At 46.5% G+C, this 27,700-nt stretch overlaps 4 protein-coding genes across 7 annotated transcripts in view; 3 read left to right on the top strand and 1 right to left on the bottom strand.

The window, feature by feature from the left end:
• The first annotated feature begins 177 nt into the window (after positions 1-177).
• Positions 178-5,492, top strand: NICN1 (nicolin 1, tubulin polyglutamylase complex subunit). 3 transcript variants are annotated; one of them, XM_053377343.1, is made up of 7 exons: positions 178-402; positions 1,188-1,329; positions 1,624-1,812; positions 2,772-2,885; positions 3,756-3,827; positions 3,970-4,074; positions 4,592-5,492. In XM_053377343.1, exons 2-7 carry the CDS (start codon positions 1,189-1,191, stop codon positions 4,631-4,633), a joined length of 663 nt encoding a protein of 220 aa, XP_053233318.1. In that variant the 5' UTR covers positions 178-402; position 1,188; the 3' UTR covers positions 4,634-5,492. The 3 variants fall into 3 exon arrangements, with proteins under 3 accessions (XP_053233318.1, XP_053233320.1, XP_053233319.1); XM_053377345.1 differs by lacking the exon at positions 178-402 and adding an exon at positions 464-485; XM_053377344.1 differs by lacking the exon at positions 178-402 and adding an exon at positions 524-621.
• A 2,003-nt stretch (positions 5,493-7,495) lies between these two features.
• AMT (aminomethyltransferase) lies at positions 7,496-16,595 on the top strand. Its single transcript, XM_053377341.1, has 9 exons — positions 7,496-7,654; positions 9,121-9,288; positions 10,207-10,287; positions 12,269-12,400; positions 12,637-12,715; positions 14,029-14,174; positions 14,875-15,055; positions 15,335-15,490; positions 16,109-16,595. Exons 1-9 carry the CDS (start codon positions 7,553-7,555, stop codon positions 16,285-16,287), a joined length of 1,224 nt encoding a protein of 407 aa, XP_053233316.1. The 5' UTR covers positions 7,496-7,552; the 3' UTR covers positions 16,288-16,595.
• Positions 16,596-17,477: 882 nt separating this feature from the next.
• On the bottom strand, positions 17,478-20,326 carry TCTA (T cell leukemia translocation altered). Its single transcript, XM_053377342.1, has 3 exons — positions 19,975-20,326; positions 18,487-18,541; positions 17,478-18,353 (listed from the first exon to the last, which is right to left on the bottom strand). The coding sequence occupies exons 1-3, from the start codon at positions 20,237-20,239 to the stop codon at positions 18,311-18,313; spliced, it is 363 nt and encodes a 120-aa protein (XP_053233317.1). The 5' UTR covers positions 20,240-20,326; the 3' UTR covers positions 17,478-18,310.
• Positions 20,327-21,321: 995 nt separating this feature from the next.
• UBA7 (ubiquitin like modifier activating enzyme 7) overlaps positions 21,322-27,700 on the top strand; it is a 46,464-nt gene continuing 40,085 nt past the window's right edge. For both annotated transcript variants that reach the window (XM_053377340.1, XM_053377339.1), the window contains exons 1-4: positions 21,322-21,730; positions 22,941-23,003; positions 24,883-25,051; positions 27,514-27,648. In XM_053377340.1, the coding sequence (XP_053233315.1) occupies positions 22,948-23,003; positions 24,883-25,051; positions 27,514-27,648 (360 nt within the window). In that variant the 5' untranslated portion in view covers positions 21,322-21,730; positions 22,941-22,947. The remainder of the gene's footprint in view (positions 21,731-22,940; positions 23,004-24,882; positions 25,052-27,513; positions 27,649-27,700) is intronic.

The following is a 27,700-nucleotide window of genomic DNA, read 5'->3' as shown; positions in this document are numbered from 1 at the left end:
AGCAACGTGGACAGGTTAGAAATGCGACCGCTTTGCGTCATCGCCAAGGCGCCGCAGCAGACACGTCTCTAGGAAGGCGGCTTCAAGTTAAAGCCCCGCCCCTCTTTCCCCTTAGCACCGCCTTTAGGCGGGCGGGGCGCGGTGTCGTCACGCGTGCGCGACGCCAAGCGAGCCCTAGCAACAAAGGCTTCCGCCTCCTCGTTCTCCGTAGTAGTGGCAACGTTCGTGACGTGTGGTGCTGCCATGTTTGTAGTGGCTTTGCGCTTGCTAACCGGGTGAGGGGAAGCCGTAGCGGGGGGAACTGCTTCGTTCTTCTCTGTCGGCTCCTCTACTCGCTTTAAAGCAGGAGGTTGACAGGAGGAAGAGGGAGGAGGCGCGAGAGTGAGCAGGGAGCGGCTGCAGGCGAGTCCCAGGGATGCGCTGGGTGGGCAAAGGAAGGGCCTGGACCTGGGCGCGTCCCCGCCGCCCCCCGCGGGTGACGACGGGTCCGTTACTCTCGGGGAGGGGGCTTAGCGTTGCTTGTCTTGGGCTTAATCGGGAGTGGGGCGAGTGCGTCCGTGTTTCTCTTCTTAGGGGACGCTCCGGTTTTGCTAAGTAAAAAACCGAGCTGCATCGTTGACAGTAAGGAAGCCTGTGTGGAGGGGGTCATCATTATATTATTGCTACTTTTTATTGCTAAAATATTTTGTTTTCTAAAAGAAAATAATAGTATGTAAAACCTTGGAGGAGCTTGATCCCATATGTCTTTAATCAGAAGTGTGCCCCTCACCCCTGAATGTGATGTGGCTTACTTCCAAGTAAGCATACATAGGATTGTACCTTCTTGGTTTTATTGGACCATGGCCTTTCACAGCAGGCAGCATCAGATACGTGAAACAAAGCTATCATGCTACTGGGTGATCTGCAGAACTTGCTTTGTTGGTGGAATATGATCCCCCAAGTATACATGTTATAGTCATTAGTAGTCTGCATTTGTATTGGAATTCTGAATGGATGTTTTGTTGCTGGTGTGTGTGCTGCCCTGGGCTTTACTATTCAATTTATTTACTACTACTACAACTAATAATAATAATACAGTAGTAATAATAATAATAAATAAAACGGGGTAGGTTCCCGAGTTTCAGTGTAGGGAGGTGGAGCTTGTAATATTTATGTGCTGCTTAATGGAGTCCACTACTCTCTTCCAGCATGGGGACCATGGCTCATGAGCCTGTTCCCTGCATTTTAAAGAGCCCAGTCTCACTGCAAGTGGGAGACATGAGGACTGAGCAAGGCCGTCCTGGTGTTCTGGTGATTGATGTTGTGCTTCCACACTCACAGACCATTGATGTAAGTATGGGAGGAAACCAAGTGTGTGGGGCTTGGAATTGTCAGATGTTATGTTTGAAGTCTCTCATTTTAGCTGTAAAGCTGATATAGAAACTATGATGGTGAACCAGGAAGTACCTGCTTCAAAACTCACCTTTGTTAACTCACTCTGTTACCCTAGGCAAGCTTCTCTACTTTGCTCCAAGCTGTAATTTAGATATTCAAGCAGTGACCTGTTTCAAGGGTTGCAGTAACGTTTCTGAGCAAGAAAAGGAGGAATCCATGACAGCCCTCCCCTCATATTGCTATCCTCAGTTGCAGGAAATAGTATTCAAGAACTATTACACAGCCTTTCTGACTCTACGGGTGCAGCGCCGAAACCCTGCAGATGGTGGGAACGAAAGTCCTCCCAAGTGGGTTACTTGTCTGCAGAATTACTGCTTGATGCCCAACCCTCACACAGAAGAAGGCTCTCAGGATTACTTCTCTCTCTCCAGACATCAGGTAGCACAATCATACCTCACGTTACAGACACTTCAGGTTGAGCGTTTTTGGGTTGTGCACTGCTCCAAACCCAGAAGTACTGGAACGGGTTACTTCCGGGTTTCGGCGCTTGCGCATGCACAGAAGCGCCAAATTGCAACCCGCTCATACACAGACACGGCACCGCGGGTTGCGAACATGCCTCCCACATGGATCACATTCGCAACCCGAGCGTCCACTGTATTTCTGTTGGTATTGCACATAAATCATAGAATTGGAAGGGATGCAAGGGTCATCCAGTCCAACCCCCTGCAATGCAGGAGTCTCAGTTATGATATGATTCAATTATTCTGCTAATTCATATTGTTTCTTGTCTGAAATGGCAACCTGTGCTCCACACAACATTCCTGGTTTATTTTGTTGCGCCATCACACTTTAGCCACCACTGAGTAAATCATGAATAGAACTGGGATAGGGAACTTGTGGGTTGCATATGTTATTGGACTCCAACTCCCATCGACGCCAGGCAGCATGGCCAATGGTCAGAGATTGTGGGAGCTGTAGTCTTGCAATATCTGGTGGACAACAAGTTCCCCACCCCTTCTTTAGTGTGCCAGATGATAATTGGGGGAACGGTATGGACTGTCTGTTTTCTGTAATAGAATTTCTAAAAAAATATAGAAGTCTGCATGCTCTTACTTCCCATAGGGTACCTTTCACTAGATCTACAAGGTCCAATGCTCAGAACGGAACTACTACTATATGTACCAGACCATGATAATACCCCAACTTGGCCTTAATTCCTGGCCCTACTGATACTGTATTCTAGCTAGTTTGGAAGGATTCCCTGTTGTTTGTATCAAGGGAGAAGTTATTAGAAGCTCTTACAATGTTACAGCAAATCATTGTTTACTTTGTTTTGAAGGGATATTGGGCCTTGGCGCAGTTTCAGTGATGCCTTGTCTCCCTTACTTTGCCAGATGCTCTGTGATGTGGACCGAGTGGCTGCCATGCGTCTCATCCTGCGTCAACCATCTCCAGTATGGCTGCATTTCACCATTGAGGAGCTGCAGCTTTTCCCTGGGGGTCAGAAGGTACATACTCAGCTCATCCCCAAAGCACCTGTTCTTTCTATAAGCATTGTTCTATGGTTGTAATGGCTTGCTCAGCATTGAATGAAGCCTTCTTCAGAACACAGTCTAGGGTCTGATAACTGGCTGAACTCAGGCTCTCTGTGCTTTATTCCCCCCAAAATGCTAGGTCACACATCTGAACTGGAGAAGATGCTGCACCTAGATCTCTTTGATTCTGAGCTACCAGCTTCTGTCTTCCTTTTCTAGCCATCAGCTTATGTGGAGCCAAGTCTCCTGTTCTCTTCTGCTGCTTGGCTTGAGTTTTATCAGAGTTTCCTGTGTAATTCAACTACTGTTCACTGAGCTTGTTCTTCTTCACTTTCTCAGGTTAAGATCTCTGCTACCCATGGAACAAGTTTATTAATGGCTCCCCCTGCCAATTCATTCTAATTTCCATGCTATGAATTTCACATCCTTAGTGTGGCTCACCAATGAAACTACCAGGGGCCCTCATGTACATAATACATGTTATTAACTCTGCAGTTGCCAGGTTCAATTCTAAAGCTGATTTTAGAGTAAGCTTTCACCTGTGAAATCCAGATGGGGGAAAACATTATCCTGGACACTGTACCTCTACAGTGAGAATTGCCCCCCCCCCGTCCCCTGGTAAATAATGCTCCTATGAGAGCTTAAGGTAAATAGATTGTAATAGTTCATAAGAGTGAATTCTGCACTTTCCTGTGGGCAGTAGAGACAAGTATTTATGTCTTTAGGCAGCCTGCTCTGAGAGAGTAAATTGGTGAAGGTAAAAAGGGTAATGTGTGTAAGTGCAACATTCCAGTTGGTAGAGAATCAGCAGTGTTTTGCTCTGGGGCTGTTTTTATCTTCCAGAGTCCACAAAAAGGCTTCCCAGCTTGGCTTTCTCACCCATCTCCTCAGGAGCGGCCAACAAACCTGCGTGATGTAAGTATTGTTGGTGACACTGGGGCTTCTGATTTGCTGACAGGCTCCTGGCAGGGAATGGCTCTGGGGAGATGTGATGTTTTATCCTCAAAAGCAATAAAGAAACTGCTTATATGAATATATAACTATCCTTCACTTTCAGGGACTCCCTGATGCTGACAAAGTGTCTTCTGAACTGCAGCAAATGTGGGTTTTGACCGAGATGCTCCAAGCCAACCAGCCAGCAGCACGAATTGGCCGCTTTGATGTTAGTTTCATATTACTTTTGCTTCTTGTTTGGGGAGTGTGTCCTTCATTGCAGTCCGGTTAGAACTCTTGAAGACTTACTTCAAGTTTACGCTCAGCCTTTGCAGCCCACAGAGCATACCCATTAACCTTAGAAGAGCCCTGCTGGATCAGGCCAAAGGCCCACTTTGGTTTCCCTGTTTCCAGCAACGAATCAGGAAAGCTGCAATGAAAGAATTTGGCCGTCAGTATGAAATTTCTGTTTATCGTGTATCCTTCTTCGTCTAAGGAACTTAAGGATGGCTTGCATGAAGTGTTTGTATTTTAACCTGGGGCAATTTGGGCTACAGCATAGTGACTCCCCCCAAGGTTACCCTGTTGGATGAGTGGAAATTTGAATTCAGCTCCCCCTGAGCTCAAGTCCAGCATTCTGTCCACTGGAGGGAATAAAGGCTGTGTGGGAGAAACATACACCCCGTAACATTCCCAGTATGTTGACTCTTTGCTAAAAACAGTTCTCTGTATCTTTCTTGTTTCAGGTGAATGGCTCGTATGACCTTAACCTCCTTTCCTACACTTGAGTTTTCCCAGGACTCAAAGCTGACTAAGTTCCTAAGAGCTGGACTCACTGAGCTGCACCCCCACAGTGTTGGATTGGCTTGAGGCAGGAAGAAATGATGGACAAAGTCTGTTGCCTTCATGTTCCAGTCCTTCCCTTTTCCACTGCATGGAGGTGGCCTTTCTGGGAACTCTCCAGCTCTACTCTGTTCTTCCTGCCAGGTCTTATGTGGAGATTGTTCTCCATTTTGCACTGGACCCTGGAAGGCTGCTTTCCCTTGAACTTGAAGGTGCCTTATTTGGGCTCTTCATCTCCTGGTCTGTTTTTTGGAAGCCCCGTTGTTTGGTGCATGTTTCTTTTGGGGGCAAAATCAAGCAATCTTTCAAGAATCTGGTACTATGATGGGGGCAGGGCAGGGTGGAGAGAAGAATCCTTCATTTTGGCAAGAGAAATGACTTGAAATGTCTTGAAGCTGACAAGACTGGAGGTTTTACTTTCTCAAATTCATGTGCTGGCATTCCAGAGAGAATGAGAACTCCCTTGTTGCTTCCTCTGCTATGGCTACCTCATTTGCAACCTACACTATGTAATTGTGTAGGGTTTTTAATAAGTGGGTGGCAATAAGAAATGCTTCCTGAAGAGTTAACCCCCACCTCTTTTTTCCTGGAGGGATGTGAGTAGTTTAGTTGTGAATTGTACAGAGCTAGCCCTCAACAACCAGTCACTAGCTTTGGCTACAATATTGTAAGGGCCACATTAGAGAAATAGTTTACCCTAGTGAAATGGCAGTGCCAGACTGTGCTGTGTTGGTTTTTAGCTGAGTCCTGGAGCACCTTGTCATTTTTTACAGCCACAGCTGTAGATATTTCAAGTAGCGAAAATAGCATCCTGGTGGAAAGCCTGAAAAGCCATGTCCTTGAGAGCTCCCTTATTTAAGCTGAGGTGCAACCTGCATTACCAGCTGTCACCTTTGTATTCTTAAATATTACCATATTAATCTTTCCAACTCATTAGATAACCCTTGCATGGTTGTAGATGCTCATTTCTAGTCCATGAATTACTAGGCTCAAGAATGAGTGTTGAAAGCTGAGGTGAATAAATGATTATGGTAAAAGTCTGGATTCAGATCCCTGCTCTGTCAAGGAGCTACTAGACTGCCTTTGAGCAATCACTTTCTCTCAACAGTACATCTTAAACTGCCTTTCAGAGATATTTTTTGAACAGAACAGCACTACGTTGCTTCTTAGCAAGGGTATCTTCTTGTGGTATGGGGCACTTCCTGCAGTAATGTCCATGATATGTAATAGTCTGGTGGACCAAGCTGCAGAACAAAATGAATTAGTTCAGTAGGATGTGTAGCTGACTTTTTTTTTTTTAATGCTGGACTTTAAATCTCGGGAACAACCTCTTTTCCATAGCTGTGTAACTTCCTTTCTGTTATTTATTATGAATTATGTATGCTACTTTATTTATAGCTGGAAAGAGCCACAGTGATCTTTTAACCCATTGCAAGTATAATAAACTTTTACTGAATACAGTGAAAGACCTTTGCAAATGATGTCAGGAAGCTGCCTTATTGGTACCTCTAGCTCAGTATTGTCTGAGCACCAATGTCTCTTCAGGGTTTCAGACAAGGATCTTTCTTAGCCTAACTTGGAGGTGCCCAACTTGGGAGCTTCTGCTTGTAAATAATGTGCTCTGCTACTGAGCTGCAACCCTTACCCATTGCAATCCATTGCATTAAATCAGGGTTAATGTATTCGAAATATTTTTTCAGTGGATGATTATCCAGCCCAAATGCATCACAAATAAAAGATTGTTGTGTTGTATTGATTGTATGTGCTTGGTGGATTGTACTTGTCAAACCTCTGTTAAGTTTATTTATGAACCCGTAATAGCATCTAAAATTAGCAGTACATGGGCCAATGCTCTTTTTCCCATGCTAGATGCCGAGCAACCAAAAGGGGGAGTGGGAAGGAGAATAGAAGCAAAGGCCACTGTCTAATTCTGAATTGAATATGACAGCTGAATATTGATATTTTTTAAAAAAAGAAAAGAAAAGCCAATTGCTTCCAAAACCTTCCCTGTTTTAGCAAACATCCCAGATAACCTGCAAAATAAGGGAGGGAAATACCAACACACCTTCTGGTGTTCCAGGCTACTTTGATCCTATGTAATCTGTTTTTTATTCAATCCAACTGATTCATGCATGCCTGCTTAATTGGAAAGAAAAAATGCCCTTCCTGATTTAGTAACCATTGCTCTGCTTCTATATTCCCTTGTCTTTAAAGTAAAAGTAAGTATTCTGAAAGACCTGTGACTGGCTATGGTATCCTTTGGATTTTTAAGCAGCTAATCACAGTACATCTCATGCACTCATGTTTGTTAACACCACTGTTCCCCAAGCTAATATTGCTATCCTTTCTGTCTTGTAGTCTGCAATTTACATATTGATTCACTTGGTTAGAGTTACTATCTAGAATGAACCCTAAGCAGCACTAAAGGGTAATTCCCTGCTCCAGTTTTGTGATCCGGGCATCTTCTGTGTGTGTAAAGAATTAGGGGAGAGAGAGAGCTATCCCTACGTTTTCTGCTGAGAAGCCCTTACCTTGCACCCTTTCAAGACCCTTGTCCATTATGCATACTCCTCAATCTTCCAACTGAAAAGACTGGCTTCAGAAAGGAAGCGGCGTGCGCGTCTCGCCTGGACCGCACGGGCTTCGGTGACGATCGCGGTTCATCTTGGGGTCAACAGAGAGTCCGGTCTGCCTGGATGCTGCTTCTTCTTTTAATCTTCGGCTGGGGAGGGCGAGTCCTCTGGTCACTTGCCGCCGGAACGGGACTACATTTCCCAGGCTCCTCCCCGGGACTTGAGCTCTGGGCCCAGGGGAGGGGAGGAGGGGCTGTCCTCTCCAGCCATGTCTTAGGGGCGCCCGGGAAAATGCTTCGGGCCGGCGTCGGAGCTGCTGTTCGGCTCGCGGCTCCGGGCTGGGGGTCCCCCGGAGCTGCTGCGCGCGGGAAGCGGGGCTACGCCTCCGGGCAGGTGAGCTGGGGACACCCGCCTCTCCTCCCACTCGGCTGCAGGTGTGCGCTCGGAAGCCCGGCAACAGGCGAGCCTTGCGCGGAGTTGGAAGTGGCGGAGCGCGGCTGGCTCGCTCCGGGCAGCCAGGGAAGCAGGATGGAAGGGGGCCAGGCGGGGGACCTTGGGTTGGAAGAGATGCGCTCTGTTTTTCAAAAGTTCATGACTGAAACGGGTCAACCGCACAACCTGCTTATTGTCACTGTTTTAAAGTCCGGGGGATATCTGAATTGGGCAGTCCCAGAGCATGTGCAGAGTGCATTGCTTTCGCACTAGCTCTCGCGCATCGGAGATTCCAGGACTAGCGAGGGGTCCGAGGAGGCTGCCTTCCCCAGGCAGGCTTCGTTCCCAGCATTTCCCCGCTTTAGAAAGGGAGCGCTGATCTTGGCCTGGTTTTTGAGGGGAGACCGGGTGAAATCAAGGGATCTCCTTGGGGGCGGTAAAGGCTGAGGAGTCTCGACAGAGCCCTCCCCCGCCCGCGCACCCCTCGCCTCCTTTTGGTTGAGTCGGAGGCAGGCGCAGTTGCCTGGGCATTCTAATGGCGAGGGGGCAATTTCACAGCGGATGCTTCTAAAGAAAGAGTTTATACAGTAATATGCTATTCTCAGCATTAAGCACTTGGGCTGTAGTAGTAGTGGCTTCTCCACCAAAGTTCTTCCCTGGTGGTGACCCAAGAATTTCCTGTTATGAAGTGGGGGGATGCGGGGGGGGGGTGAAGGGAGGAAGAAAGCTTCCATATGTGGGGGTTGGAGTGGAAGTTGGTAGTGTCTCCCCTACTGAACCCCTTGATCAATACCGGTGGTGAGCAAGAAGCAGCAACATTTTGCCCCATAATAGGTGCTCACCACAGCCACGGTCACGGGGAGGGTGTTAAAAAGCAAATGTGATTCCTTTGGAGAGCATGGTGACTGTCTCCCAACTATGCAGGCCAGAGCTTATGCAGGTGGGAAAGTGAGACAGGAAAGGCTTTGCAGACCTGCAAAGAGGGGGTTGGGTACAAAGGGCAAGCAGCTTTATTTTCCTCTTGACATTGGACTTCTGATAAAGCACTAAGCAAACAAGCACTAAACACAAAGGTCAAAGGGAGCTTAGAGACCAGAGCTACCCCTTGTTCCAACAGGAAAAGTTTGGTCCCTGGGGCTGGCTCTCAGCTAGGAGGTGATGGGTCCACTCTCCAAGACAGCTGGAGGTCAGTGTCTAACCTTTGAGGCCACCCAGGGCTGCACACATCAGTGCTTAATTTAAGCAGAACAGGTATAAGTTGGGGAAGGTCAGGATGTTCTTCCTTCTGATGCGGCCAGGGTTGGGAGTGGCAGTGGGGCGACTGATAATGAGCCCTGGTTGCCCATCTCAAGACTGCTGACCTTTTGATGATCTCAGATGGGTTGCTGGCACCTGCCAGTCAGAACATGCCTTGCCTTCCTCTGCAGGACAGCCTAAAGCAGACGCCCCTCTATGACTTTCACCGGCACCATGGAGGGAAGATGGTGGCCTTTGCCGGCTGGAGCCTCCCAGTGCAGTATACACACAGCCACCTGGAGTCCCACCTGCACACCCGCCAGCACTGTTCTCTCTTTGATGTGTCTCATATGCTGCAGGTAATGCTGGAGGAAGCCAAAGGTCATTGAAGTCCCAGCCTTTCTGCTGTGGGTCATCTTCAGCAGTGGGGCAGTGGTCAGTTTTGAAGTGCAGGAGCTCACTATGACAGCCCTCCTAGCTCCTCCCCCCACCCTAACACACCAAGGGAGTCTGCAACTAGATAGTCCACAAATGTGGGCAGCTGGCTTGGTCCCAAAGAGCATCACTACCTAGCATAAAATTCAGTTTTATAAGTATCAGCTGACAATCTGAGAATGAACTGGCAAAGGGTGGTGTGGTAAGAAACATGCTGGACTTTGGCTGGGGAGACCTAGGTTCACAACTCTGTTCAGCCATGAGGTTCACTGGGTGGCCTTGGACCAATCAGTGAGTTAAGCCTACTTAACAAAGGAATTATGCCCCATGCTCGATCTGTCCTTTCATAAGGCAACTCCCGTTTTAGGCATGACCAATATGTGTGGGATCGTGCACATGCACACAGCGCCAAACCCAGAAGTGACCCAGAAGTATCATAAAGACATCACAGAAACGTCACTAAGAGGGCAGAATGGGGTGTTTGCAGGCTTTTTCAATGGGTTTGTGATTTCACACAATTTCACGCAAGCACGCAATGGCCCGGAATGCAATGTCCTGCATAAATAGGGGGTGGCCTGTAGTATGTTGGTTAGGATTATGTTTTATTTATGATACACATTTTGGGTGTTTATATCCTACTATGCATCACCTTGGGTCCCCTGGGGAGGAAGGGCAATCTAGAAATGTGTCTAATAAATGGAAAAATAATAAAGCCCAACTGTACCGCACCAAAGCAGCAGTTTAGCTTTGTGGTAGCACCAGGCTCACATGTTTTGTTCAAGTGTGCTGTCCTTGGTCCTGCATAGCACCCTGGTGATGTGAGGTGACTCTCTCTTTTACAGACTAAAGTGTTTGGCAGAGATCGGATTAAATTCATAGAGAGCCTAGTAGTTGGGGACATAGCAGAGCTGAAGCCTAATCAGGTATGTTGGAGCCCAATGGGTCACACGCTCGGTGGGAAACCTTCGGCCCTCTGGATCTTGTTGAACTCTCATCAGCCCCAGTCGGCATAGCTAAGAGTCAGGGATGACGGGAGTTGTAGTCCAGGCCAGCACCACAGGATTCCCATGCATTAGGTTGCACACAAGTGTAACACAATGGATGGCATGCTGAATTTGGATGTGGGACATCCCACTTCAAATCCATCAACTGTGTGATCTTGGACAAATCACTGTTGTTCAGTGAATGGATGGGAGGGGGAAATGATGTAAAGAAGTATTGCCACTTTCCAACCATTGAACAATGACAGGACACAGATGTAAGTAAAAGTAATACTTTTACAGGGCTTTTCTATAAGATCGAAGTGTTTCTTAAATGCATGTGATTCATTGCATGCTACCTCTGCAAACTGTAATCTAGCACCAGTAAAACACTATTTCCATTTAATGGATGAGGGGGTGAGATGGAGAGAACCTTGGTTCCTGGGGATAGCTGTATAGCCATTGTAAAAAGGTAAGGGGACCCTTGACCATTAGGTCCAGTCGCGGATGATGCTGGGATTGTGGTGCTCACCTCGCTTTATTGGCCGAGGGAGCTGGCGTTTGTCCGCAGACAGCTTCCGGGTCATGTGGCCAGCATGACTAAGCTGCTTCTGGCGAACCAGAGCAGCGCACGGAAATGCCGTTTACCTTCCCGCTGGAGCAGTACCTATTTATCTACTTGCACTTCGTACTTTCAAACTGCTAGGTTGGCAGGAGCAGGGACCGAGCAACGGGAGCTCGCTCCATCACAGGGATTCGAACTGCCGACCTTCTGATCGGCAAGCCCTAGGCTCTGTGGTTTAACCCACAGCGTCACCATATAACCATATAATTTTCTGGAGGGTATGCATACCCCTAAACATTTTGTGAATCTTTGTACTTTTGTCCATTTACTGTATTTATTTTCCCCCAATTTGAACTATAAAACGGTTATTTTCTTGAGTCAAAATGAGAGTAAAGGTAAAGGGACCCCTGACCATTAGGTCCAGTCGTGGCCGACTCTGGGGTTGCGGCACTCATCTCGCTTTACTGGCCGAGGGAGCCGGCGTACAGCTTCCGGCTCATGTGGCCAGCATGACTAAGCTGCTTCTGGTGAATCAGAGCAGCGCACGGAAATGCCGTTTACCTTCCCACCAGTGCGGTACCTATTTATCTACTTGCACTTTGACGTGCTTTCGAACTGCTAGGTTGGCAGGAGCAGGGACCGAGCAACGGGAGCTTGCCCCATCACAGGGATTCGAACTGCCGACCTTCTGATCGGCAAGCCCTAGGCTCTGTGGTTTAACCCACAGCGTCACCATATAACCATTGTGCTTCCCTTTAAAATAGAAAAGGGGGGGGAGAGGAGTCGAACACTCGGCATTCAAAACCAAATTATTAAAGGTTCACAAAATGGCAAGACATTTAAATTGTCTAGCTGCTCTTGTTTGAAAATAATAGAGGTGGTGGTTTTGTGAAAGAGAAGAGTGAAGGGATCACTGCAGAAATCACTTTTTGTAGTGACGCACAATTATGTAGGCATGAGGGAGAGAATCATATAATCATTGAGTTGGAAGGGACCCCAAGAGTTATCTCATCCAACCCCCTGCAATGCAGGAATCTTAGCTAAATCATCCATGACAGATGGCCATCCAACCTCTGCTTAAAAACCTCCAGGGAGTCCTTTCCACTGTCTAACAGCTCTTACTGGTAGAAAGTTCTTCTTGATGTTTAGTTGCTTGTTCCTCACGAGGTCACAGACACTGGCCAATATGGGTTTGCATGTCTTAATACAATTGCTGTCACAAAACAAGGAATGTACTATACAGAGGAAAATCATATCATTATGACTCTTTATTATTTTTACTGCATGTCTGCCAAAGCCTGGCTTGTTACACGGTAGCCACTCTTGGCAACCAGTAACTGAACTGCGCTTTACTTTCAGGGCACTCTGTCTCTGTTCACAAATGAAAGAGGAGGCATCATGGACGACTTGATTGTGACCAGCACCTCGGATCAGCACCTCTATGTGGTCTCCAATGCAGGTTGCAGGGACAAGGATTTTGCCCTCATGAAGGTATGTGTTTCTCACTATCCAATCCTGTAGGGAATTGTTCCTAGATGGTAGGCGGCAGCAGAAACACAGATGATAGTTACGTAGTTCCAGTCCTTCGGGAAACTTGATCTTTGTCCCTTGCTGCAGCTGATGCTGGACTCAATGAGAGAGAGAATGGGATGGAAGAGAGGAAGACGCCTTCCCTCCCCCACCCCCAAGTGGGTCATGACCTTGCTGCTCTCTGTTTCTGCTTGCAGAACAAGGTGAAGGAAATGAAAGCAGCTGGCTGCGATGTGGACTTGGAAGTGTCAGACAACGCTTTGCTTGCTCTGCAAGGTAAATATTATGTACCTGTGATAACTGCCACTACTGTGGGAAGCAGCAGACAAAATACCCAGGCATTTGCCTTAAGGGAATGCACAGAACTGCTGCTTAATTGCTTTGATACAGTAGCATCTCCCAGACCAATTAATAGCCTTACTGTTGATCTTCCTGGGACAGCTAATCCCACTGTCCAAAGCAGGGGTCAGCAACCTTTTTCAGTCGTGGGCCGGTCCACCGTCCCTCAGATCATGTGGTGGGCCGGAATATATTTTGAAAAAATAAAATAAAATGAACACATTCTTATGCCCCACAAACAACCCAGAGATGCATTTTAAATAAAAAGACACATTCTACTCATGTAAAAGCATGCTGATTCCTGGACTGTCTGTGGCCGGACTGAGAAGGCGATTTGGCTGCATCCGGCCCCTGGGCCTTAGGTTGCCTACCCCAAAGCCTTCCCCACTTCCACCCCATGTTTTATTTTATTTTTTTGCATCTTTAGGCTCATTGGGGCATTGCAAGGCCAGCTTGTTGCTAGCTGGTGTGGTACTGACTTGCCTAGGGCATTTGAATATGACAAACGCACTTTCCCCTGTGCTGCTCTGCACCCATAAGAGCCCAAGGACCCTGCTACATCTGATAGTCCATCTCATCCAACACCCTGTTCTTACCAGTGGCCCAGCCCAACAGGTTAGGATGGCAATAGCCCTTTTCTTTGTCCCCAGCATCTGATACTCAGAGGGGAGAGTACTGGCCCTAACATTAGGCAGTGTGGGGCAGCTTTCCCAGCAAGCAGATCCTGTGAGGGCAAGGAGCAACAGCAAGGGGTTAAATGACAGAGATGTATAGGTACGCCAGGACAAGATAGAGCCCTTCTGCCATTCCATGTGGGGGTGGAATCAGGGACCACCTGATTCCTTGTATCTTTGTCCAGTCACTAAGGTCTTTAGGGAGTGGGGTGTTACCTTGTCCTTCACCTCAGGCAGCAAGATATCTTGGGCTGGTCCTGGAAGGTGTGTGGACTGTTACATTTACCTGTTGTGGCTGTTAATGGTAGATCACTCGTCCATAAGCTTGTGCCACATCATGTGGCAGTGAATTCTATCCTACTGCCACGGTGGCAATGATGTGCCTTGGCTGAGATCAGCAAGGGCAACACCCTCTATGTGTCTGAGCCCACTTCATTCAGCTTGAAATGCCCAACTCCTTCCTCCATCATTTAACTGAGACTTATTGAACCTCCTTTTTTGGGGGGGGGGGAGCTTGATGAACTAACACCTCTTCAAACTCCTAGCCATTTCCCTTCTTCTTTCTCTTTCCACCAGGTCCTGCCATGGCCCGAGTGCTACAGGCTGGGGTGTCAGACAACCTGGCTAAGCTGCCCTTCATGACCAGTGCAGTGATGAGTGTCTTCGGAGTGCCAGGCTGCAGGGTCACCCGCTGTGGCTACACAGGCGAGGATGGCGTAGAGGTACACGGTCAGGGAATGGGACGCGGGTGGTGCTGTGGTCTAAACCACTGAGCCTCTTGGGCTTGCCGATCAGAAGGTTGGTGGTTTAAATCCTCACGACGGGGTGAGCTCCCATTGCTCTGTCCCAGTTCCTGCCAACCTAGCAGTTCAAAAGCACACCAGTGCAAGTAGATAAATAGGTACCGCTGTGGCGAGAAGGTAAACAGCGTTTCCATGCGCTCTGGTTTCCGTCACAGTGTCCCATTGTGCCAGAAGTGGTTTAGTCATGCTGGCCACATGATCCAGAAAGCTGTCTGTGGACAAACACTGGCTCCCTCGGCCTGAAAGCGAGATGTGCACCACAACCCCATAGTCACCTTTGACTGGACTTAACTGTCCAGCGGTCCTTTACCTCTACCTTTACCTTTACACAGTCAGGGCTCTGCTCAGCTAACCAAAAAGAGGTGGGAGGAGCAGGAGCACTGATGTTGTGCACTGAGAAGCAAGAAGCTATTTCAGGCTGGGAGGGCAGCGTATTGATGAAGAAGGGGATTACTGAATCAGGTTGGCTTGGGGGAGAAGGGTGTCAGTCAAGCCTGGACATAGCTTCAGATTGAGCTAGAGTGCAGGATTGGGCCAGGAGACCTGAAGTTGGGAGTGGGGGTGGGGGAAGGGTGGCAAAAATCACACTGACCAAATCGCTGTGCTCCTCTGTACCCAGATCTCTGTGCCTACAAGCCGAGCTGTGGAGCTGGCTGAGCTGCTGCTTAAGGACTCCACTGTGTGGCTGGCAGGACTCGCAGCCCGGGACAGTCTGCGCTTGGAGGCAGGTCTGTGTCTGTACGGGAACGACATTGATGAGAGCACAACACCTGTGGAAGCCAGTCTGATATGGACCCTTGGTAGGTGCCAGCTGCAATTCTGGATTTCTCTCCCTGCCCTGCCTTCCTACCCATTGACATTCCTGGCCAATATCAAATAGGCAAAAAGTCACCCATTCCTGCACCCCAGACCAGAGTAGACTGGGCATGGAATAAGAGTGTTTTTGGAATGGGAGAGAAGCTGCATTAGGCCTTCAATGGTGATGGGACACTATGTGGTGAGGGTAATTTGGACCACAGGCGGGGGAATTCTTCTTCTGCTGGCCTTAACAGGACACCTTATTTCCAATTGCTTCTCAGGGAAACGCCGTCGTGCTGCCATGGATTTCCCCGGTGCATCAATCATACTGGCCCAAATCAAAGAGAAGCCCAAAAGGAAACGTGTGGGGCTGACTTCTTCAGGGCCTCCCATCCGGCAGCACATGCCCATTCTCAGCCCAGAGGGCAAGGCCATTGGTAGGTTCTCCAAGCTTCTCTGAGTACTGTCTAGGAAGATCAGCCCTCTGCTACAACAAGCACCCCAATAAGCATGTAATACTTGCTGTGCTTGGTCATACTGCAGGCAATGGTGTTCGGTGCACAGCTTTGTTTAGAACTAGCAGCCTTGTACTCATGAATTATTGGAAACAAAAGCAGTGCAAGTTTTGAAAGGCTGCCCACCATTTTGCTTCAAAATTGTGTCCATTTATATATGAACATGGATGAAAACCTGCTCCTTAATCTCTCAAACCACCATGCAAAATTTGGGTAAGGTGTATTGAGAAGTGTCCAAAGGCATAGGGGACAAAGCTTTCAAAATATATAGTGGATTTGCTTCTATTAACTCCCTGCCCCTTTCAGGCGGCAGAGTAGTACATTCTAGTAAGTGAACCTCATTGAAGATTATTGCAGAATGCAGCCTTTTCGAAGTGTTCTATTGGAACTTGCTCTTAGGGCCATTGGTGTGTGTGGAAAACTAGGCTCTCCTAGAAATTGGGAAGAAGTTGCATTTTTGGCAGCAATTTTTATTGATCATTTAATGCAGATTGTATGTTTGCTTTTGATAAGTGCTCTGTCCGTTCCCCCATGCACTAGGTGAGGTCACCAGTGGCTGCCCTTCCCCCTGTCTGCAGAAGAACATCGCCATGGGATACGTGGAGAGTGACTACAGCAAGCTGAGCACAGCCCTCACTGTAGAAGTGAGGAAGAAGAGCTGCCCTGCTCTAGTGACCAAGATGCCCTTTGTAGCCACCCATTACTATACAGTGAAATAGGCGGCTGCTGGCATAGGCTTTCAGTTTTGAATTCTGGCCTGCCTATAAAGGGCCCCTCAATTCCATTAGGGCTCTGCCACAAAGGTGGTTACCAACAGCCCTAAAAAGAGATAAACTATTTCAGGGGATGTTGGGGACGTTAACAACTGAAGAGGCAGGCAACTGAGCAAGACTTGACGACATGCTTTAGTCTCATCTGCCTCTTGGCCTATTGCTGAAAGCAGAAAGATCCCAATGACTTGATCTCCAGAACTCCACCTACCCCCCTTTTGCATTTATCCCCAAATATTAAAAAGTCCTTGAATTTTCTCCTGCCCTTTTCAATCTGCTCCTTTTCTTGAAATGGTCTGATGCATGCTCAGCTAGAAGCAGGAAGAAGACCCTTACATTGCAACAAAAGTAAAGAACAAGCTTCTTGGTTTATTCCTTCTATTTCTCATACGTAGGCTCAGTGCATTCATTTTACCAGTTTGGTAAATATTCTCCCTGTAGTGCAGGGGAAGAAAGATGTACTTGCTACTTCTCAAAAAAGAGAAATCATGCCCTGATGTGGGCTTCTTCTTCCAAATAATGTTTACACCAATTAATACTTAGCCCAAGGCCTGCTCTTCTTACTATTTTTCTGGAGGGGGCATATTTAAATAGTGTTTCAGCTTGAGCAAACCCCTTTGTTTTCTTACTGCCATCTAGCCTAGAAGATTCAGAACTACATTTGAAGGAACCATTTTTTCCTTTGGATGCTGAAGACACTAATATTGAGAGCTGCTATGAACTGCTCCACATAAATAGAGATAAAATACTTTTTGTGCAGCAGCTATTTTGGGGAAATAGTATGTATTTATATGCATCTCAAGGAAATTTTCAAACAGTACAAAAAACAACAACTTAGGAGGGATGTTCCTTTTGCATTGTTTTAAAACCTTGAGTGAAGACATTTTCATCCAACTGAAAAAGCATGTCAAAACAAAAAGATCTTCAGTTGTTTATGGAAAGTACAGATAGCGGGCACCTATCATAATTGAGCAGGAATGCTGTTCAACAGTTTTGCTCTGAGTTACTTCAGAGCAAACTCTGATATTTTGGAACTTTAAAGTATTTTGGTTTAAAGTAAATACAAAAAAACACCTAATCTATCTTCTGCATATGTACACAAGTACTCAACAGCTATTGCAATAAGAGTCAATACTATATTCAATTTTTCCATCACTCTTTTATAACCCATACATTAAACATACATTACACACAACCGGGGAATAAGAGGGCAGTGGATGGTAAAATAGAGGGATGCTCAATATCACATCAGCAGCTCCAGCATTACGTAGCTACAGAACACACACAATCACCTGACTCTTCCAGGGATTGAGCACCAAGTAGTATGATTTCGGAGCAGAACTATTTTAGAACTAGTGAGCTCTAAGATAGTCATTGGCACAGACTGCAAAATCTGACCAGAGGCAAGGGACCAGCAAGGGTTTGAATCAGTCAGACTAAGCAAGTCTCTGTAGCTTTCCAACACAAGATTGGGGATACTTAGCAAAGAGCAATTTAAGCTCAGCTGGAGAAATAATTTCTTCATCAGCCCTGGCGTCTGCTTCTCTTACGAGTTGAGGCCAGTTCAAGGCAAGGGAAATCCAAGCACCACTGCAGAAAGAAACAAGTTCCAGGCCAGCAATGGGTTTGATATTTACATTGAAGAGAGGCAGGCTCAAGGTCAGTCTGCAAAATAACTTGTGGCAGAAGAAGAAGAAGAAGAAATACAGACAGCTTAATGAAGGGGGAAAACTGCAGCTTCCCAACCTGAGTAGAGCAATCCTGAGACTCAGTGCTTGGTTAAATGGATGGACAGGAACAGTTTTCACAGCACCAGCGTTGACCAGCAGCTCAGGCCACAGGATGAGAGAAAGGGCGACTATAGCTGCTGTCTCCTCAGCACTGAAAGAGCGAGGCCTCTGGGCAGGCAAGCGGGCGTCAGCGTCCTCTATGCTCCTAGAGCAGCCGGAGCTTGGCTTAGTAACCTCTGCCATCACTCCCGATGCGTTTTCATACTCTCATTACTTGAACTCTCCCTAAATGAAAACAAAACAGACCGAAACTTTAAATTGTGAGTTAACAGGGATTACACATCCTGTATTCCTCCAGCATCAGATCCCCATGAGCACCGATTCCATCATCTGGAAGGCAATGGATAAATCAACTCACCACATTGAGAAGTGTGAGGATCCATCTGGCGTCCCTCCATTCTGCCCTCCCGGACCTGGGAAGGAGAAGAGAATATTGTTAGTCAGCTAGACTTCTCACCTGGCAGTCCTTTGACTCCAAGTAGATCAGCTGGTGATCAGTGGCGGCTGCAAATCCCCCTTCCTTTGCAAACACAATTCAAAATCAAAGGAAATGCTGCTGATGTAAGCAATACTGAGTCAGGTGAAGCAATGGGGTGGCCTGCTCTAAGACCCTTTCCTATATTCCTAGACACATGAGAGGATATATAGTTTAATCCCGACAATTAACTGATCATTAGTTTGAAAAGTTTTGACCAAAAATATTAACAAGAAAAGTATGTAATGGATGAAAATAAAAATTAATGCCAGTCAGTTATTCCAAAACTCTTCCCAAATTAACATGATCTCAGTTTTTGACAAGAGAAAGGTTGGATAGTAAAGGTCATTTTTAATATGATTTTTTTTTTAGTCCAGTTCACACAAACCCTATTAAATTAAAGCAAATAGATTTAAGGTGAATGTCCCATTGAAGGCAGTAGAACTAAATTGGCTTAAATCCAGGCACTGGTTAAACCAGTTAGTGGATTGCAGTCATAAGCTTCTGTGACATTTGTCTTCGACACATGACTCTTAACTTGGGTGCGAGGAGCAAAACAGATGTTGAAAGAGGTGGAAAACATACTACACAATATTTGCAACATACTGCAAATATTGCAAACATACGTTGCAAATATGGTGTAGTAAGTTTCTACCTCTTGCTCAAGACATATGCCTAAAAATGAGGGTGCAATATAGCTACTGTTACTTGTTTGGGAGCCACTTTACACTGCAGGTTCCAAAGACAAATCACAGCAGAATACAAATCACACACTATTATCTTACGCAAGAAAAATGGTTAAGCAGCTCTTTGTGTCATGATTATGCATCCCAGCAGTTGAGGAGGAGGACAGAAGAAATACTCTTATTCAAACACCCAGCAGTCTCAGTCATGTATTACAAAAGGAAGGAGAATTTTTCTGGAGGTGTATTTAGGGGATCTGCTTGTTGGGCTTTTTATGGGGCAGGCTTCTTTTGTGCATGGGGGGCAGCTCCCCCCCCCCGGCTATGCCCATGGGGTCCCTGATGTCAGCAGAGAGAAACCCAGGTAAACAATTGCATCTGGGTGCCATGCACATAGCAAAGTACCTTTCAAAACATGCTCCCTATCTACTATCTCACCAGGGTCAGTTTAGGACCTGGATGGTATCCAATTACTGTACAATTCTGGAGTCAGTGAGCAGCAGGAGGGTTGAATTGGTATTCAGTGTGGCACTAGGAACAGTGCCCAGAACGGCAACCCAGAGGCAGCTACCCCGGGGTGGGGATTACGCCGAAGCCAGAGGAAGCGCTGGGTGGGTCACGCGAGGTAAACAAAGAAGGCGGCGGCGGCAGCTGCTACTGCAGCGCCCGCCTCGGAAGGGAGCCCTACCTTGCCGGTAGTAGAGGCCCGTGACGGTGTTGCCGTAGACCCGCCAGGCCACCTGGATGCCGAGCAAGCTCACCAGCAGCCAGAGCAGGAGCAGCTGGAAGAGGGCGGCGCGCAAGTCCTGGGCCTCCCAGTCCGACATGAACTCCTGCCAAAGCCAAGTGAAAGCCCGCAGCGCCTTCGTCGGCACCTCCCACTCCGCCGGCCCAGAAGCAGCAGCAGCCGCCGCCGCAGCAGCCACCGCCTCCTCCGCCGTGGCCGCCGCCATCCCACTCGCAAAGGCGGCGGGAGAGGGAGAGGCTCTGCGCCACAAGCCGCGGGGAAACTGTCAGCGGCGCCGCGCGTGCGCCCCAGGGAAAGATCCAGGCCCCGCCCCGCGAGGCTCTCTTCCCGCCTCCAGTTCTCCCTCCCTCCCACCCCGCCTGCACCGCTTTTTCCACAGGGCGCGTTTACCCGGGTGCAAGTCCCCGTTATGTTCAATGAGACTTTCTTCCTGGTGCGGATCTGGTTAGGATCTCACCCTTATAACCCGATCCTGTCCTATTTTGCCCGCGAGTAGTTTCTTCCCCCCCTCGGCTTTCAAAGAGGTTCAGGTGAAATGGGCGCAGGGCTGAGTTGCACAACTTTCCCGATATATTGTTACTTACTTTTGCTTGCTTGCGGCATTTGCAAGGCATCACCTTCCAGGCCCGGCGTGAGCTACCTCGCGAAGGAGAAGAAGGCGGGCCGCGACGTGGGAAGGCAGGTGCTGTATAATCTTAGGAAACTGCTCGAAAGAAGGCACCACACTACCGTGAAGCAACGCCCCCGTCCTTCCATGAGAACCTTTTGCAACTTTTCCTGAAATGACTTCGCTATTTTTCGTAGCCAGGGGTGACAACTTGAATAAAATATTGTGGGGCGGCCCAAGATAAACCCCGCTCCGCATAATCGATCACATGACGCAGCGCGCACACACTATTTGAATTGGAATGCCCATCAATTTTGGTGGGGCGCGGCCCCCTCAAATATTTTATTGTAGGGGCCAAAGCCCCCACGGCCCTAAGGAGTTGGCTCCTATGTTCGTCGCTGTTTTTGGAGATCTGCTGCCAGTCAGTGTAGAGAGCCGCACTGAACTATGTGGACCTACATATGGTGGGGGCGCGCCCGGTTCATGAACCAGGAGGTCAGCCTCCCGCCGCCCCAGTAACTGGAAATCAAGCAGATCTGGACAACCAGTTTAATGAAAGTACAAAGCCGCTACCTGGAGACCCTCCCCGCGGCCTGACTACTTCGGCTGCGTCTGGTTTTGACTCTCTTTTCTCCCCGCCAGCCCCTTGATTCAAGGGCTGCAGAAATCTACTCATACTGCTTCGGTTTCAGAGTAGGACTAGGAAGGAAATAAAACAATAATGAACGTGGGTAATGACCATTCTAAATACAGCACTGTCTGCCTTCAATTCCTGCTCCGAGTTGCTGCAAAGAAACTGAGCCACCGCTGCGCCATCCCCTGGCTGCCGGGAAAAGACCTTGTTTGTCACTTTCACTTTCGTTTGTCTCGGTTAGGGAGGGAGAAGCCAGGCTTTGCTGAGTTGAAGAGGATCCTCGGTGGGGTTGTCGTAACCCTTGAGGCGCTTGTGTCTTTGCGTTAGAGACCCAAGTTCAGGTGAGGCTTTGATTTCCCCTTGGAAAAGAACATTAATTTTCTTTCGGGGTGGTGCTGCAAGTGAACAATATCGCATTTTATCCTTACAAGCAATAACACAACGTGGAATAAAAGGTAAGCTGTTGAGATTCCTGCATCACAGGGGGTTGGACTAGATAACTCTTGGGATTCTTTCCAACTCTACAGTTCTGTGAATCAATGAAAAGAAAACAATGACACATGTCAGTGTGGAAAGCCAGTACTGAGATGTCTATGTTATGCAGGTAAGTATAATTGCATTTCTGTATTTAATCAGGAAGATCATATTTCTCTCCATGGTATGGGAAAGGAGTAGGTTGTTATCTGAAACATAAGAAATGATGTAGCATAGAAATGTTCCACAGGTTCTTCACTTTTCATAAGGCAAAGTTTATGAGTTATCTTCTTGGTGATTACAGTACTCCATATGTTTTCATACCATGGTTGAAGGTATAAACCATGAAGATTCTCCCACTTTTGAGCTATAGACCATCTAGTGGCTACCATGGGCTTAGCCAGGATTTTGGCTATGCCCATGGCTGCTACTAAGAACCAAGTTAATGAGCATTTATTTTAAGGTAAAAAAGAAATATGAATTCTGTGGTGTTCTGCTGCAGTGCCTCTTGTGGGCACTGGGGGATTGCAGATCTGGAAGAACCCAGAAAAAAGCAGCCTTTCTCATGCTTTGCATTGCTTGGTGCTGCACTTACACACTAGGATGCCTCCCTTCTCTGTTTGGTTTCTTGGGGCCAACTTTGTGTTACCTGGTCAGGTTTGGGCTAAGCTAAGATGCGGCAGCGGCAGACAGAAAGGTGGATTTCACACATCAATTTTACGGCTATGTTCAGGCTGCTGTGGTTATTTATTTATTTGTTTTATTTATTAAATTTGTATACCTCCCTTCATCTGAAGATGTCAAGGCAGTTCACAGCATAAAAGATCAGTCCCATTTACCTTGATATTATTCCTTCTGAGTAGACATGCATAACATTGCACTGTCCATTGCACACGCATACTGTACACCCACTCACACACATGAGGGCAATGTTTTATCTCCACTGTATGCCTCTGAGTGCCATTTGTTGGGAATTGCAGGTGGGAGAGTGTTGGTGTGTTTGGGTCCTGCTTGCAGGCTACCCACAGAAATCTGTTTTGCTAGTGTGAGAACAGGATGCTGGAATAGATGGGCCAGTGGCTTGCCTTGCTATTCCCAACAACTGGTATTCAGAGGCATGATGCTTCTGGCTGTGGAAGCAGAAAGGAATTTACTCAACAGACGCCTTAGCTTTTTGTTTCTGATGGGCAGGAGCAGAATGAGTGCCTCAAAGAGCCTTCCTGAGATCGATGAGGACCTGTACTCTCGCCAATTGTAAGTCTTGCGACACATTACATAAAAGCATTCTAGCAGAGCTGAAAAGGGATATCGACCAGGATCTTGAGAAGGGATTCAATAGCATACTGGGAACTTAGGTTTGTCCAATTAAAGTGGATTAAAACACCCAGGCCCAAGAAATCTACTGTAACAGCAATCAGACTTTTTGCAGTTAGGAATGTGATGGGGAAATACACTAAAAAGTGTGGAATAATGATTGACTGATGGGAGGGAGCAAAATACACCACAGTCACTACCACAACCAAATCAAGATGAATGCTCATTCACATATAACCTTCCCCCCCAAATCAGAACTAATTATAAGCCAAGAGCAGACATTGTATAACCTGCATGCCATCCTTGTGCATGGAGATTGGGATGCATGCTCAATAAACAGATTGTCGGGAGGAGGCCTGGGTGGCTGAAAATTATCACAGTGCTATGACTGGGGCAAGATGTTACAGAGTGAGCAGTGATATGAATGTATTTTGTTGGGGAAATATGGCAGACTAAGCTGAGCTAAAGTATGTGTGATAGGGGCCACAGTTCTCTAGTTGATTGTGTTGCTGTTTGAAGAGCTGTCCAGGCTAATGGTAAAGACCTGAAGTTGCCTATCATCAGTTAGTACCTGGCTAGCAGACCAAGCAAGCACGCAAGTCACCTTGGTCTAGTTAAATTAACTTGTTTATAGTTAAATTACAACAATTATCTCTAATTCTGCTGCCAGTGCCCCAGGTTTTTTTTTTATCAGAATAGATGACAACAAACAAAAGTCTGAAATAAAATCAATAAAACATCAGCATGCAAGTGTGCAAGTTAGAACAATCCCTTCCAGTAGTGGATACAGTCAATGTCATCCCAGTCCATCACCAGACTAACATGGAAGATTCTCAGTCTTCAAGATCAGGGTACCCTGGGTCTAGGCATGAAGTCCCAAAGCAATAGTTTCACAAGAACAGTCAGCCCATGAGCCAAACACATCTTTGCATTTCTGAGGGAGGATAGCTTTGTTTCAGGCTGTGAAAGGATTCAATCAAGCAGTGTCAAATGGCAAAAAAAAAAAAATTGTATGCTTCCTTACTTTTTAATATCCACTGGTGGTGATGTGTTAGTAATTCAGCCATTGCTGTATTCCATATATTCCAACACCATAAGTCCAAACCCTCCACTGTCTTCCAGCTTTGTACAATGGCTAACTGCACTGCAATACCCGGGAACAGTAGCAGATCTTTGGATGCATGTGTAAATTGTAGTTTTCAAACATGTTCAAAAGGAACAATGAGAAATCTACCTGCTCATTCAAAATGATTGACATTTTTTGCATTGCTGCAGACCAAAAATGTACCACTGTTGGACATTGCCACCACATATGCATGTATGTGCCCTTACTCCCATAATGCCTATAGCAGTTCTCAGATGTTCCCACAATCATATGGGAAGGCTGTACTGGGGCTCTGAACCATAGGTGTGTTTATGGTTTTAAGAGTGTTTTCCAGAACATGCCCCCTTCTGGTATGCCACTGTTTATTGGTGATTAGGGCAGCTGGAAGATGCCTTTTAAAGAATCTGGGACTGGAGCAGCAAGATTCTGCTGCTACTCCCATCGTGCACCACCCAATTATTTCTAAAATTGAATCTGCACATATAAATTAGCATGTGTACATTTTATGCAAATCTGTGCCCTCTTGTTTGGTAACGCATTTCCTCTTTGCGGGCAATGTGTTAGTGACTACTATACCTAAGATGGGGGCAGGTACAAGTGGCTGGCAAGGGGAAAGTATAGGTGGAGTTTAAGGGAAGCTGGTGAGGGAATGCTACTGTCCAGGGCTTCATAACTCACCATATTTCAAACACAGAGCTGTGCTTTCCCCCCTAGCTATGTTCTGGGCTACAAGGCCATGCAGAAGATGGTGGGAGCATCTGTGCTGGTCTCTGGAATGAAGGGCCTGGGGGTGGAGATTGCCAAGAACGTCATCCTTGCAGGAGTGAAATCTGTCACTGTCCATGACCAGAGTGAGACTCAGTGGAGTGACCTTTCTTCACAGGTATGCTGCCTAGGGTGAAATCCTATATCTGCTCAATGGTGTTCTGAGTTTACATGTGTAGGATTGCACATGTTAGAGGCTTTGCCTAGCAAACAAGGAAATGTGGTACAAAGTCCTCTTCCCTCGTTGGCACTGTTAACATACCCTATGGCTTTTTTTCTATCATTTTTTCTATCATTGTTTCATTCCTCTGGGCCATTCCCCCCCCCTTCCTTAATATATATTTGCAGCAGTGCCTCTCTGAGGCAACATCCTATACATGCCAAGTCAGAAGCAAGCTCCCCATCTTCCTATGTAAGTGTATAGGATTGCAACTGTAATTTCCAAATTAGGACCTAGTAAAAGGAGCCCAGGATTCTATACCAAGGTTATATATATATAGAGAGAGAGAGAGAGAGAGAGAGTGAGTGTAATAGTCAAGGTATGAAAATATAGACTGCATACGTTTTCCATTATTTGATAAGTTATTGTGTATGACGTGTTTGCTAACAAGTCTTTCCAGAACTCACACTGGGTATCTGTGGTGACCTTGTTGATGACTCTAGTGATTTTGTGCCAAGCTATTCACATGTATTCTTCAATCCTATATTGTTTTCATATAATTTTATTCTGAAACCCAGAACCCTGTGAGAACTCTAGGCAGAGCATACTATTAGTCCAAATAAATTAATCAATATCCTGTCGCGACAAAGGCTAAAATCTATCACATACAGCAAATTTTGCTTCATTTGCCCTTTATGTCCCAACACTCTATACTAAATCATAAGTCACCTGAACTCTTGACTGATCCCAGTCTATAGCCCACTGTAATAATAACTACAATTAGATCCCCCCCACAAAAAAACAATTATTGGTAGTTTCATGGCTTCCAGCCTAATCTAGTCATGAGATTCAAACAAGGTTGCATAATTTGGGAAGTCTGGTGAGTCAGTTGCTGCTATTATTAAAAGCAGTCAGAACTGGAAATGCTGCTACATTAAGCTATGAATTTCACAACAGGTTGTTTTGAAATTAATTTTAAAACTCCACCTTCTGGTACCCTGGTTCTCACAAGCAACACAAGAAGCAGCCTTATACTGACTCAGAACATTGGCCCATCTAGTTTATTATTGGCTGCACTGACCAGCAGCTGCTCTGCAGGGTTTCTGTACTGAAGTCTTTCCTAGTACTACCTGGAGACGCTGGGGTTTGAACCTGGGACCTTCTGCATGGAAGGCAGATGCCCTACCAATGAGCTACAGCCCTTCCCCAATGTTCTCAATGTCTCCTTCAGTATATTTGGCTTCAAAGACTGGAGCAGTATGTTTGCAATGTTGGTTTAACAACATACCTATCCTAAGCTAAAAGTATTGAAATAATGAGCCCGAACATACTGGAATTAATGATCTGAATAAATAGGCACATTTTTGCATAATTCATTGAAGATATGGGAAAAGCTAGTGGCAATGCAAGGTGCTGAAGTCCTGCCCCTTGGCCACTGGAATCCCTGACAAGTTTCTCTCGGGACTCCTGAGATTTCACTAAGCATTGCTCTCACAGTTTTAAGCCTATGCTTGCAGCAATTAGGACAAGGTGCTTGTTTTTTTTTAAATAACAAAATTGTCAATAAAAGCTGATATTCTCACAATGCTCTTTTCTGCACCCTGTTTTCTGGTGCAATCACTTAATGAATTGCAACCCGCCCTATGCTGATGAAGAAATAGGCACACTCCCTTTTTAAAGCATATATCTGATGATGGTTGGAGTCTGTGAATGGAACTGGAAGCCAAATTTTGAGTCTGCTCTAAGCCAACGTAGTACTGAGGGCCTAACTGTGGGTGACATTGATAATGCGATTTGTGGTGGTGTTTTTTAAGAACAACAACACACAATGTGTGGGGAAGGGCATTTTTTTCATAGATCACAGAATATGGAGAGGGGAGGTTTAAGCCTTCTCGCCAGCCATAATCTCTCTGGAACACCCCCCCCCCCGCTTGTGTCAATTACCATTAGGGGAAAAAGCTCCCATTGATACTAAAGAGTGACTCCCCACCCCCACATGTACTTAAACCTGCCTTCCCTGCATGCTGCCATTATCGAAACCATCTCCCACCTGTGCTCAGGATTGAATATTTTTTAAACATGCAACATGATTGCTAATGGCATTGCTAATATCCTATGTAGCTGGGTCCTGAATTTGATGGTAGAGCAGTGGGTAAAAGAGTAAAATCCAGTGCTTTTTTTCTAAAAAAAAATTATTTAGGGGTACTCTCATTTTGACTCAAGAAAATAACCGTTTTATAGTTCAAATTGGGGGAAAATAAATACAGTAAATGGACAAAAGTACAAAGATTCACAAAACGTTTAGGGGTATGCGTACCCCCCAGAAAAAAAGCACTGGTGAAATCCATTGTCATCCACTCAGCTCCACAATACAATCCTCCCTCACCATCCTCACTCTTAGCATTGCTGTGTCTCTGCAGTTTTATCTGTCGGAGAATGACATGGGGCAAAACCGAGCTCTGGTCTCCCAGTGCCGCCTTGCACAACTGAACGCACATGTCCCTGTGCATGCCTATACCAATGGGCTGTCTGAGAGCTTCTTGTCTACTTTCCAGGTAAGGACAGAGCTGTGTGTCTCATGTCATGGGAGTGACTTTAGTGATGATA

This window comes from Podarcis raffonei, chromosome 2 (genome assembly GCF_027172205.1).
Source record: "Podarcis raffonei isolate rPodRaf1 chromosome 2, rPodRaf1.pri, whole genome shotgun sequence".
Classification (NCBI taxonomy): Eukaryota; Metazoa; Chordata; class Lepidosauria; order Squamata; family Lacertidae; genus Podarcis; species Podarcis raffonei.
Note: the sequence above shows the minus strand (reverse complement) of the source record. Positions and strands in the feature narration are given on the sequence as shown.

Excerpts from the sequence above, each read along its gene's own strand:
- NICN1 (XM_053377343.1), top strand. The coding sequence starts at position 1,189 with ATGGGGACCATGGCTCATGAGCCTGTTCCCTGCATTTTAAAGAGCCCA. Across the intron at positions 1,813-2,771 it reads TCTCTCTCTCCAGACATCAG|ATGCTCTGTGATGTGGACCG; the intron begins GTAGCACAATCA and ends TTACTTTGCCAG. Across the intron at positions 3,828-3,969 it reads GGCCAACAAACCTGCGTGAT|GGACTCCCTGATGCTGACAA; the intron begins GTAAGTATTGTT and ends CTTCACTTTCAG.
- AMT (XM_053377341.1), top strand. The coding sequence starts at position 7,553 with ATGCTTCGGGCCGGCGTCGGAGCTGCTGTTCGGCTCGCGGCTCCGGGC. Across the intron at positions 7,655-9,120 it reads GGGGCTACGCCTCCGGGCAG|GACAGCCTAAAGCAGACGCC; the intron begins GTGAGCTGGGGA and ends CTTCCTCTGCAG. Across the intron at positions 15,056-15,334 it reads CAGTCTGATATGGACCCTTG|GGAAACGCCGTCGTGCTGCC; the intron begins GTAGGTGCCAGC and ends ATTGCTTCTCAG.
- TCTA (XM_053377342.1), bottom strand. The coding sequence starts at position 20,239 with ATGGCGGCGGCCACGGCGGAGGAGGCGGTGGCTGCTGCGGCGGCGGCT. Across the intron at positions 18,542-19,974 it reads GGGCCTCTACTACCGGCAAG|GTCCGGGAGGGCAGAATGGA; the intron begins GTAGGGCTCCCT and ends TCTCCTTCCCAG. Across the intron at positions 18,354-18,486 it reads TCCTCACACTTCTCAATGTG|GGAGAGTTCAAGTAATGAGA; the intron begins GTGAGTTGATTT and ends GTTTTCATTTAG.